At 43.3% G+C, this 12973-nt stretch overlaps 1 protein-coding gene across 3 annotated transcripts in view; it reads right to left on the reverse strand.

Annotated features, from left to right (window-relative positions):
* The window catches only part of GALK2 (galactokinase 2), a 306129-nt gene that overhangs the window by 187872 nt on the left and 105284 nt on the right, over positions 1 to 12973 (reverse strand). For all 3 annotated transcript variants that reach the window (XR_011030291.1, XR_011030292.1, XM_068275411.1), the window contains exon 5: positions 10893 to 11039. Coding sequence is in view for 1 of the 3 variants with exons in the window: in XM_068275411.1 (XP_068131512.1) it covers positions 10893 to 11039 (147 nt within the window). In the remaining 2 variants the exon portion in view is untranslated. The remainder of the gene's footprint in view (positions 1 to 10892; positions 11040 to 12973) is intronic.

Consider the following 12973-nt stretch of genomic DNA (forward strand, 5'->3'; position numbering starts at 1 on the left):
GAAGGGTTTAATTCCCTTTTAAGAAGATAACTTTGCATATCACTTAAAGCAAATATAAAGTGAAATTAAAATAAAATGTCAGAGGGAAGGCTCTGGATCTAATAGAGCCTTTCCATTTCTCTCACAGTTCCCTCGTTGCAGCGTTGTCATCCCCATTCAAATCCGCCACCATGGGAGGCTTTGGGAGCCTGAGTGCTCCTGAAGACAGCCGGCTCCATTTTGCATATGCACAGTATGGGCGGCATGTCTTCAGGGACTCTCAGGCTCCCAAAACCTTCAGAGCTGATACTCAAGAGCCGATCAATTGGCTGAAAAGCTCTTGAGCGGGTGATAAAGCTGGTGATTCCACATCTTAATCACTCTTACTGTAAAGAACCCTTTCCTAAATAAATGGCTAAAACGTTTTTCCTCCATGCGCAGATCATGTCCTCTAGTCCTTTGAGAAGGCCTAGGGACAAAAAGCTCATCCGCCAAGCTATTATATTGCCCTCTGATGTATTTATACATGTTAATTAGATCCCCTCTAAGGCGTCTTTTCTCTAGACTAAATAAACCCAGTTTATCTAACCTTTCTTGGTAAGCGAGACCTTCCATCCCACGTATCAATTTTGTAGCTTGTCTCTGCACCTGCTCTAAAACTGCAATATCTTTTTTGTAATGTGGTGCCCAGAACTGAATTCCATATTCCAGATGTGGCCTTACTAGAGAGTTAAACAGGGGCAATATTATGCTAGCATCTCAAGTTTTTATTTAGCTTTTAATGCATCCCAAAATTTTGTTCGCTTTAGCTGCAGCGGCTTGGCATTGAGTACGATTATTTAACTTGTTGTCGATGAGTACTCCTAAGTCCTTCTCCAAGTTTGATGTCCCCAACTGTATCCCATTTATTTTGTATGGTGCTAGACCATTGGTACGACCAAAATGCATGACTTTACATTTGTCAACATTGAACTTTATCTGCCATGTATGTGCCCATATAGCCATCCTATCCAGATCCTGTTGCAATATGACACTATCTTCCTGAGAGTTGATGATTCTGCACAATTTTGTATCATCTGCAAAAATAGCAACATTGCTCACTACTGCATCTACTAGGTCATTAATAAATAAATTTAAGAGCACTGGACCCAGTACAGACCCCTGTGGGACCCCACTGCTAACAGTCTCCCATTTTGAGTACGATCTATTGACAACAACTCTTTGTTTTCTGTCCATTAGCCAGTTCCCTATCCATGCACACAAACTCTTCCCCAGTCCTTGCATCCTCAACTTTTGCACCAGACTTCTGTGGGGAACAGTGTCGAAGGCCTTTGCAAAGTCCAAGTATATCACATCTACAGCATTCCCAATATCCATATTAGCATTCACTACCTCATAAAAGCTGAGCATGTTAGTCAAACAGGACCTGTCTTTAGTAAACCCATGTTGATGCTGAGAAATAAGATTATTTTCTACTATGAAGTCATGTATAGTATCTCTTAGTAACCCCTCAAATAGTTTGCATACAACTGATGTTAAGCTTACAGGTCTATAATTTCCTGGATCAGATTTTTTGCCCTTCTTAAATAATGGGAAAACGTGGGCTGTACGCCAATGCACTGGGGCCCTGCCAGTTGAAAGAGAGTCACAAAAGATAAGATAAAGGGGTTTATCTATAACTGAATTTAATTCCCTTAGGACCCGAGGATGCATGCCATCTGGGCCAGGTGCCTTGTCTATTTTTAATTTATTTAGTCTTGCCTTTACTTCTTCCTGCGTTAAGTATTTAATATTACAGTTAGAAGATTGAGACTCTTCTGACTGTAATTTGCAACAGTGCTGTTTCCATTGTGAAGACAGAAGCAAAGAAAGCATTTAATAACTCTGCCTTACCTTGGTCATCCACCATTGAGTTCCCACCTTCATCCTTTAGGAGTCCTATACAGTCAACCTTTCTTTTTTTAGAGTTGATGTACTTGTAAAACTTTTTTGGGTTAGATTTGATATCCCTAGCGATTTGATTTTCAGCTTCGATCTTTGCCAGCCTAATTTCTTTTTTACAATTCTTATTGCACTCCTTATAATTGCTTAGTGCAGCCTCGGTCCCCTCCTGTTTTAGGACCTTATAGGCATTCCTTTTCCTCTTCATTTTATCCCTAACCTTTCTATTCATCCATAGAGGCCTTTTTTTATTCCTAGACATTTTGTTTCCATATGGGATATACATACTACAATATTGATTGAGAATAAGTTTAAAAGCTTGCCATTTCCCTTCAGTGTCCTCCCCTTGTAGTACATTATCCCAGTTCACCAAACTTAGTGCCTGCCTAATTTGATTGAACTTTGCTTTTCTAAAATTCATAGCTTTAGTGGTCCCGCTGCCCCGTGGCCTATCAGTCACCAGATCAAACGTTATCATGTTGTGATCACCATTTCCCAAATGTTCTTGAACCTGCACATTTGATACATTATCTGGTCTATTAGAAAGTTTAGTTTAGACTCACCGGTAATGGTGTTTCTAACCATTCTAGGGTATGGCCTTGAAATGAGAGAGACTCCAGGCTCCTCCTCCTGATGAAACACAATCAGCAAGAAGTTTAAAAGACCCCACCCCGCCCCTCTACCTTCAGTACGTCAACAAGAAATAAGGCCACCAAGACACCCCCCAGTGCCCTAACTGCTGACTTTATATAATATCACACCCAAGTGTGCTTTAGCTTAGAAGATAGAAAAGAGGGAGGGAAGATGTACGCCATACCCTAGAATGGTTAGAAACACCATTACCGGTGAGTCTAAACTAAACTTTCTCTAACCATTCTAGTGTATGGCCTTGAAATGAGAGACAGACAAGTAATCTCCACTTACATCAGGGAGGGACTGCTGCCTGTAACACCTTACGGCCAAAAATCATATCTTGCCCCGATAAAACATCTATTCTGTAGTGCCTCATAAACGTTGTCGGGGTCTTCCAAGTGGCTGCCTGGCATATCTGCTGCAGTGATGCGCCTGCCTTCTCTGCCCATGAAGTGGCCATTGATCTAGAGGAATGTGCCGTGATTTTGTGCGGTGCTTCCTTGCCTTCTATTTGATATGCTTCACTAATAACTTTCCTTAGCCACCTTGCGAGTGTTGTTTTTGAAGCCTGTGTACCCCTGTTAGGTCCTGTGTATGTTACAAAGAGGTGGCTGGTTTTTCTAAATTCTCTCGTCTTTTTGAGATATTGAAGTATAGTCCGCCTTACATCCAGGAAGCTGTATTTCTTTTCTTTTTCATTTGCTGGACTCTGACAAAAGGAAGGTAAAATGACCTGCTGAGTCCTATGGAAGTCAGAAACCACCTTTGGGAGGAAATTAGGATCCGGCAATAACACTATCTTGTCCTCCAAGATTGTTAGAAAGGGTTCCTTAATAGAAAAAGCCTGCATATCGCTTACTCTTTTTGCCGTGGTAATTGCTGTTAAGAATAGAGCTTTAAGCGTAAGCCTTCCAATATCTAATTCTTCCAACGGCTCGTATGGTTTGTCCATTAACATCTGCAACACTAACGGCAAATCCCACTGTGGTGTAACTTTCAATTTAACTGGTCTTGATCTCTCCACGGCCTTAAAAAAATCTTTAATCAGCGTGACCCTAGCCAGCTGTTTGTCTAAAAAGAAAGATAATGCTCTACACTGTACTCTTAGTGTGCTTACTGCAAGGCCCATTTCTACCCCCTGTTGGAGAAATTCTAAAATGTCTGAAATGGAATTTGAAACTCTATTCTTCTTCCTGCACCATGCTACATATGCCTTCCACATCTTACTGTAGATCTTTTGCGTGACTGGCTTTCTACATTTCAGAAGGGTTTTTATTACCTCTTCCGACAGCCCCTTAGCTCTTAGGACCTCTTCCTCAGATACCAAGCTGTGTAACTGAATACCTCCGGATTTGGATGATATAAGGGACCCTGATGTAGAAGGTCTTTCCTGTCTGGTAGCCTGAGGTATTGACCTCCTGCTTCTCTCCATAGGCGGCTGAACCACACTCTCTTGGGCCACCAGGGTGCTACTAAAATCATGTTCACGTTTTCCTCTTCCCACTTTCCTAGTATTTTTGCTATCAACTGTATCGGTGGGAACACATATACTGTCCTGTATGGCCAGGGTTGAGACAGTGCATCTATGGCCACTGCTTGACTGTTCCTGTGCAGTGACATGAATCTTTTCAACTTTTTGTTCCTTGGACTTGCGAACAGGTCTATCTCTGCCTCTGTCCATCTTTCCTGAATCTGTTCGAATATCTCCTGATTTAGGGCCCTCTCTGACTGTTTTATCGTGTTCCTGCTGAGATAGTCCGCCTCCGTGTTTAGGCTGCCCTTTATGTGAACCGCTGAGATTGATATTGCCCTTTTTTCTACCCACTCTAGCATCTGCATACTTATGTTCAATAGACCCTGAGCTCTCGTTCCCCCTTGCTTGTTTATATAAGCTACCGTGGTGATGTTGTCTGACAACACTAGCAATTCTCTTCCCTGAATCTGCTGGTGAAACCTCTGCAATGCCAACTGAACTGCTCTCATCTCCCTTGAATTTGAGGATTCTAGTTCTTGCTCTTTGCTCCATGTCCCCTGGACCTGCCACGAGCCGCATCCTGCTCCCCATCCTTTGCTGCTCACATCCGTTGTTATTTTTACCACCTTTTGCTGTGACCATAATCTGCCCTGCTGTAGGTTGCTGCTCTGCATCCACCAATTTAATGACTCTCTTATCTCGTCCGGGACTGCTACTTTTAAGTCGAGAGACTTCTGTGTCCTGTCCCAACTTTCTAGGAGAAAATTTTGTAATTTCCTGCTGTGTAGTTGGGCCCATGTTACCGCCGGCATTGCCGATGTCATGAACCCTACTAGCCTCATTATCTGTCTGATTGCAACTGTCTGTTGTTCCTTTATTTGTGATGATGTCTCTATTAGTTTCTCTATTTTGTCCTGAGGGAGAAAAATCTTTCTTTGGGTTGAATCTATTTGATACCCCAGGAATCTTATCTGCTGGCTTGGCTCTAGATTCGATTTCTGAAAATTTATCAGCCATCCTAGTCTGGAAAAGGTCTGAACTACTGTTTGTTTGTGACTTTCCAGCACCTCCCTTGACTAGGCATGTACTAACAGATCGTCCAGGTAGGGGATTAGTGCAATTCCTTGTAGTCTCAGTGGACCCACTATCTCTGACACAATTTTCGTAAATATTCGGGGTGCAGAGGCTATTCCAAAAGGGAGGGCTACAAACTGAAAATGCTCTATCTGTGCGCCCACCCTTATTGCGAATCTCAAATATTTTTGATGCTTCTCCCAGATTGGTACATGTAGGTAGGCATCTTGTAAATCTAGATTTATAAAATAGTCCCCCTTGTTTAGGATTTGTCGAACCGAGTAGATGTTCTCCATCCGGAACCTTTTGTATTTCAAAAATGGATTTAGTTTTTTTAGATTTAAAATAAAACGGAATTTGCCGGTCGGCTTTTTTATCAAAAAAATATGAGAATATAAACCCCTGCCTCTTTCCTGCAGCGGGACTTCTCTGATTACCCTCATTGCTAGTAGAGATGAGATCATGGCTCTCATCCCTATTGCTTTTTCTATATCCTTTGGGAGGGGATTGAGAAAAAATCTGTCCGGAGGCGGAACTGAAAATTCTAGGCGGTAGCCCTCCTTTATAATGTTTAGAACAAAAATATCTGGGTGAATGCTTTCCCATTCCTTCACAAAATATTTCAATCTCCCTCCCACCTCCGAGTCATTTGGTTGTTTTTGTGTGGTCTGATCTCCCAAGGACAAAGCCACCTCCTCCTCTGCCCTTGGGAAACCATTTTCTCTGAAAGGATGTGGATCTACGCTGTTCTCCTTTCTCTTTTCTCGGGTGAAATGCTCTTGTACCAAACGTACTTCTCTTTTTATTGGGGAACTGTTTTCCTTTTTCCGCTGACCTTTTTAATATGTTTTCCAGCTCAGGCCCAAACAGTAAATCTCCCTCGAATGGGAGTGAGCACAATTTATTCTTTGAGGTTAAGTCTCCTTCCCATGTTTTTAGCCAGACCGCCCTCCTAGCTGAGTTCAATAATGCCGTTGTACGGGCTGTAATCCTAATGGCTTCAGCTGTAGCATCTGCCAAGAAAGAAATTGCTTTGAGCACCACTGGAATTGATGCTGAATAAGATTCCAGTGGCTCCTTTGTAACCACCTTGTCTATTAAATTTTCTAGCCAAATCTTAAGGTTTCTAGATATGCATGTAGCTGACAGATTTGTCTTAAACCCAAACGCTGCTGACTCCCAGGCTTTTTTAATTAATGCCTCAATCTTTTTATCCATTGGGTCTCTCAGTGCTCCTGCGTCTTCAAACGACAGGTCTGACTGCTTAGAATACTTCGCTAATGAAGCATCTAGCTTTGGACATTTAATCCATTTGTTTTGTTCTTCCTCTTTAAAGGGAAACTTGCGTTTAGCCGATTTTGGTATGAATAGTCTACGCTCCGGCTCTTTCCACTGTGTTAAAATTATGTCCTTTAAAGACTGGTGTACTGGGAATGCTCTGGTTTGTTGCTGCATAAGACCCCCATATACTCTGTCTTGCTTTGAAGCCTGTGCTGTTTCCTCTTTAATATCTTCCGTAGTGTAAACCGCTTTTAACAGTTCCTGTGTCTCCTCTGGTGCAAACAGGAATTTAGGTGTACGCAGTTTAACACTATCTGTCTCGGACTCATCTGCAGAGGGTTTATTAGACTCATCTAATGACTCTACTGCCTGCCCTTCGTCCTCTCCCTCTTCCTCTTCCTCCTCCTCCTCCTCTTCTTCTAAAGTTCTGGGAGGTGGCGGAATTATATTAACACCAGACGGCCCTGAAGGTTCCTGACCTTCATTTTGTGGAGAAGTGTGAGAAAGATTTTCTTTTAAGTTTCTCAATTCTCCTCTGATTTCCTGTCTCATAGCCTCCATGAATTCTTTCACCATTAAGATTGATTCTGAAGACATTATTTTATCTGTACATTTTCCACATAGGTTCTTTGGCCATGTAGAATCCAACTTTATCTGGCAGTTTGGACATCTTTTACTTCTAGCCTTGCTATCAGCCTTGTCCTTAAAAATAAAACAAAAGACAATCTGCCATCAGCCTGATTCTGTTTGTCTGCATTGTACACAGGAAAAAAACCCCACATAGCAGCTCTATACATTACCACCGCCGAGCTGCCTGCGGGAGTGGTCGTGGTTCTAGCAGCCTCCGCACCCGTCTCCTGCTCCATAGCTTTGCGGTGGGGGCCGCCGGAAGCCGCGCTCTTTAATGGCCGCGTGTCCGCTTCCTGCTGGAGTCTACGGCGTTTTCCTTCTATGGTAAGCCGAGCCCTCCGCATAGCTCCGCCTCCCGGCCGCATATAATGACGCATTTACGCGCCGCGCGCGCCTACGTCACATCACTCCAGCCTTCTCGTCCTCTCCTGGCAGCCGCATGGACCTCAGCGTGGAGCCGATACCTGGAGGCGGACGCCCTGCTGCATCTCCCAAAACGTAAGTTTGTCCGTATGCACGCATGGCCATCCAGTAGATACCTAGATATTCCGTTAGGTACAGGTTAGGAATCACTCTCCCAACGCCTGATCACAGGCCAGGAAAGGACAGTGTTCCCCCAACATTCACCTGCATAACATAATATCCAGACTATCTGGAAGCTGACTGTGTCCCCTGGTAGGCCGGAAACACAAGAATACTGAAGGTAGAGGGGTGGGGTGGGGTCTTTTAAACTTCTTGCTGATTGTGTTTCATCAGGAGGAGGAGCCTGGAGTCTCTCTCATTTCAAGGCCATACACTAGAATGGTTAGAGAAATGATCAGATCCAGTAACGCATTCCCCCTAGTTGGTTCCGTTACCATTTGAGTCAAGTAATTGTCCTGTAGTGCTGCCAGAAATCTGCTGCTTTAACCAGAACGGGTAGCCTCAATACCCCAGTCAATGTCTGGAAAGTTGAAGTCGCCCATAATTATGACCTCATTTTTACTTGCAGCTTTTTCAATCTGCTGTAGTAATCGCAGTTCTGCAGCTTCATTAATATGAGGTGGTCTGTAGCATACCCCAATAAGCAATTGGCAACTTTTATTTCCACCATGAATATTTACCCAAACGGACTCCACATCTTAGCAATCTTCTTCCAGCTCATCGCTGAGGACAGCTGTAAAAGAATTTCTTAACAAAGAGACAAACCCCTCCACCTTTTTTCCCTGTTCTATCCCTCCTAAACACATTGTATCCTTTTAAATTAGCTATCCAGTCATGGCTTTCATCCATCCATGTCTCGGTTATTCCCACAATGTCATAGCCTTTGTCATTCAGAATGAACTCTAGTTCGTCTATTTTATTTGCAAGGCTCCGAGCATTGGTTACCATGCACTTTATATTTTTACCACCACATTTACCAATTTTGTTTACACGAAATGGGCTACTTGAAGTTTTACCAACCTCCTTAATCTTTACATTGTCCCCACCCCACTCTCCACCCCCCATAATGTTAGGCTCCCACTGTCTTTTTACCTTATCTTGTCTACATATTAAGACTTTATCCTCCCGCCTCCCCCCAGATCCTAGTTTAAAATCTCCTCCAACCGTTTAGCCATCTTCTCCCCCAATGCAGCTGCACCCTCCCCATTTAGGTGCAGCCCATCCCTGCTGTAGAACCTGTAGCCAACTGCAAAGTCTGCCCAGTTCTCCAGGAACCCAAACCCTTTCTTCCTACACCAATTTCTCAGCCGCTTATTTAACTCCCTAAGCTCCCTCTGTCTCTCAGAGCACATGGCACTGGCAGTATTTCAGAGAACACCACCTTGGAGGTCCTTGCTTTAAGTTTATCTCCAAGTACCTGAAAATCATTTTTGAGGACCTTCCATCTCCCACTAACTTTGTCATTGGTGCCAATGTGTACCATGACAGCTGGGTCTTCCCCAGCCCCACCCAATAATCTGGCAATTCTTTCCGCTACATGCCGAACCCGAGCACCCGGGAGGCAACAGACTGTACGGCATTCACGGTTTCTTCGACAGATTACCCTATCTGTGCGCCTAATAATTGAATCCCCTACCACCAGTACCTGTCTAGCCTTAGCTGCACTCCTATTCCCTTTCTCGTTACAGCAGTCTGCCCCTTGGTTGCTAAGGAGCACATCCTGCTGCAGCATTGCTACTCCTGAATCATCCTCCCCAATATTACGCAAACAAGCATACTTATTAGTGAGGGACAGCTCGGGACTAGCCTCCCTGCCACTTTTTCCCCTACCCCTTCTAACTGTGACCCAACTAGCGGCTACCTCTGCTTCTTGCTCCGGCTTTACTCCACCCACCTCATCTTCACCGATTCCATCCAGTGTCTGGATCGTGAGATCCAAGCTCATCTCCATGTTGTGTATGCGTCTCAGTGTTGCGAGATGCTTATTTAGCTCTGCAACTTCCGCCTCTAACTGAGCAACACGCACACACACCCAGGGCAACAGTAAACAACCTAAATCCGCTGATCAAGGCATGCATACATGTCACAGGATGTACACTGTACAGCATAGTCCAACATGATGACTATTGTGTGGGGAAATTTTATTTAAAGTAAACCGTGGCGGTAAAAGTTGAAACGGGAGAGGGAGTAAAGTTCGGGAGTGAGTGCAGCTGTGGTGGAAGAGGGGGAGGGGTGGAGAAGGGGGAGGGGTGGAGAAGGGGGAGTGAGTGAAGTTGGGGTGGAGGAGGGGGAGGGGAGGAGGGGGAGTGAGTGAAGTTGGAGTGGAGGAGGGGGAGTGAGTAAAGTTGGGGTGGAGGACCGTGAAAACCATGGGAAGGGTCTATAGGACCCTATAGGTGACCTTGAAAACCATGGGAAGGGTCTATAGGACCCAGAGCCTCCCCTCTCCATAGGTAAATTTTTTTTGTTTATTTTCATATTAACTTTAACCCTTTCCAATCCTGTGTCAGACATTGACCTTTTCTAGCATAGGTCCAGTGGCAGACATACTCTGACACAGGTAAAACTGTTGCCGTTAGGTGTTACTGTTGCCAGATAAAATCTGGCACAGCGGCAGGCTCTTTAGATCAAAGCATCAGACTAAGTCCAGCACTTTTATTGCCGCTGGCCCCATTCACCGCCGTGTGGCGAAATATAAATATTGGGCTACCTGCTCCATTCTGGAATCTAGTCTGGCACGGCGTCAGGCTATGTGGATCAAACTGTTGGACAGGTTCAATCCAGACCTACTACTGTTATATACTAAGCATTCTATTGCCTGATGAAGCAGGGTCATACCTGTGAAATGCTTGCAACACTGTTTTTGGAGTATGTCAATAAATATATGCCTTTTTTGAAATTGACAGTTTCTTTGTGTCTGTTTCAAGTCCACCACTGCCTCCTTAGCAATTTTAACAATTTTAGTTTATTTTATCATTTTGGCACCTCTGTTCACTGTATAAATTACTTGTGTCCACCTCTGGTGGAGGGGTGTTCTACCCCTTTCTTATGATCTACAGAGAGCGACTTCTTAATCCTGAGCGGGGACAGGTCTAATCTCCCCACCTGCATGTACAGTGGTTGCCTATGAGGTAACCCTGGTTTGTGAGTATTACTTTACTTACCCTACATTAATCCTCCTATATCAGTACTTACTACACTATATTGGGCTCTTGGGGTCCCTAATTTGTCACCCCTGACAGCAGGTCACCTCATCGCTCTAGTGCGAGGAGGAAGAGTACTGATGAGCATCCTGCCATATTTAACTCCCACTACCACCCACATACCAGAAAGAAGTAAGTGCCGGGGGACGAGGTCAAACGTGGGTGAAAAAATTATTGTAGAGAGGGTTAATGAGTGGAAGGCTTGTTTCATTTGAACCATATGACCAAATATCGGAGCTTGATCATTCCATTACCTTGGAGAGAGTCTTAGAGTTTGCAATGAGAGTAGCAAGCCCAGCACAACACACCAAAGCACTTGAACTGGAAAGGCCAGAGCTTGCAGGAATGGTTCCATCTACCAGACAATTCATTCCTGTGGGACAGCTCAGACTGAAATGATCCTAGAAAAAGAAAAAAACAAGGCATTGACTGTTGATTTAATGAGCAACTTTATGAAGTACAGCAAACAAAATACACACAGACCAAAACACATTTTGCATACATACTTGTATCATTTATTTGTAGTCACATGGGACATGATGAGATACATATGTGTATGCTGTGTTTTTTTTCATTCTCACTGTAAGGGTTAAGAGTCCAGGCCTCTAAATGAAAGCATCACTGAAGTCACATTGCAGTTGAACTGTAGTGCAGAGCAAAATAGACACGCTAGGTGGAAATCCCTGAGACGGGCATTCAGGGCCAAGTCAAACAAAAATCTGGTGTGTGCAAAGGTGTCCCCCAAGGTCTAGCATGCTAGGTCTTTGAATGGTGTCCTGGGGAGGGAGAAGGTTAGTGTTAGGCATAGATAGGGGAGTTTTAGTGTAAGAATTAAGGTACAAAGGGTGATCGTTAAATATCAGTATACTGTAAATTAACGATATTCTACTAGGTATTTTTCCTGCTGCCCCTATTCCATGTATGCACAACTGCCTCCTTAGTCTACTTTTTTTGTTTTGAATAGATTTGATTAGCACCCTTGTACTGGCTTCTGTGCACTAACCTGGAGTGCACACATTATTTTTAGAAGAATGCACAAGGGACTAGCAACACAGAATGTAATAGATCCCCAAGAAGATGCGAAATCCTCAAGAAGATATGGAAAATACCATCTGAACAGTAGAACCAGGAAGTGTTGCCCAAATCCTCGTAGACACCTGGCAGGAAGTAAAAGTGAATTTACTCATAGGATTCTTAGAAGAGATTCCCAGAAATGTATCCTGTCTTTCCCCTGAATCATGCGATTCAGCTAGTTTCCTGTCATGGTACAAATTGTCACAACAAAGGATTGTCTTCAGCATGGACACAGACAGGGATAAAACTTTACAGAGGGTTCAACTCTTAAGCTGGCCACTAACTGTCCAATTTCTAGCGAAAAATCGTTCGAGCGATCAGAAATTTTGATCGGACGAAAAATCGTTCACTCCACCATCAACTAACCAATCATTGCTTGCTATCTATCGCGTTCAACAAAAATTCATTCGGGCGACATTTTTTTCACTCATTCATAATCGATTGTGTCCACCAATGGAGATTATTTACAACCAATCCGATCAGAATTTCTGATCGCTCGAACGATTTTTCGCTAGAAATTGGACCGTTAGTGGCCAGCTTTACACACACTATTCAAAAAACGAGGTTCAACTTGCACTTTAAAGCCCAAAGTCCATAACTGAAGTAGTTAAATTCTGAAAGCACGTTTTAATATAAAATTATTAGTAGTATATTATGGAACTGCAAAGTCCAAACATTTGGCAAGTTTTACTCCCATTTATCACTAAAAATGCATTTAGGATGAACTTTATATGAAAGAGCATTCTCAGATTTCCTTATTTTATGGACAATGAAATCTCTTCTGAGATATGTACATACTATTATTAAAAAGGTAGAGAAGATTATTTTAATATTTTCAGGTAATGGCTAGCTCTTCTGCTGGTAAGTTAGGCCCCGTTTCAGCCTGTGTGATTAGTAACATAAGAAGATCATTCAGAAATTATACTAAAATTATATTAGAGATATAACCAGTAGTGATGGCCCGAACATCAAATTTTCAGTTTGTGAACTTTGAACGCGCATTTCTGCAAAAGTTCATGAACAGGCAAATCTGCAAACCGCCATAGACTTCAATAGGCAGGCGAATTTTAAAACCTATAGGGAATGTTTCTGGCCACAAAAGTGATGGAAAAGTTGTCTCAAGGGGCCTAACATCTGGACCGTGGCATGCCAGAGGGGGATCCATGTCAAAAGTCTCACCAAAAATCATGTAGTTGACGCAGAGTTGTGCTTTAATCTCTAAAGGGCAGAAATCACGGTACATACCTAAATTTGTGGAATT

This window comes from Hyperolius riggenbachi, chromosome 3 (genome assembly GCF_040937935.1).
Source record: "Hyperolius riggenbachi isolate aHypRig1 chromosome 3, aHypRig1.pri, whole genome shotgun sequence".
Lineage (NCBI taxonomy): Eukaryota > Metazoa > Chordata > Amphibia > Anura > Hyperoliidae > Hyperolius > Hyperolius riggenbachi.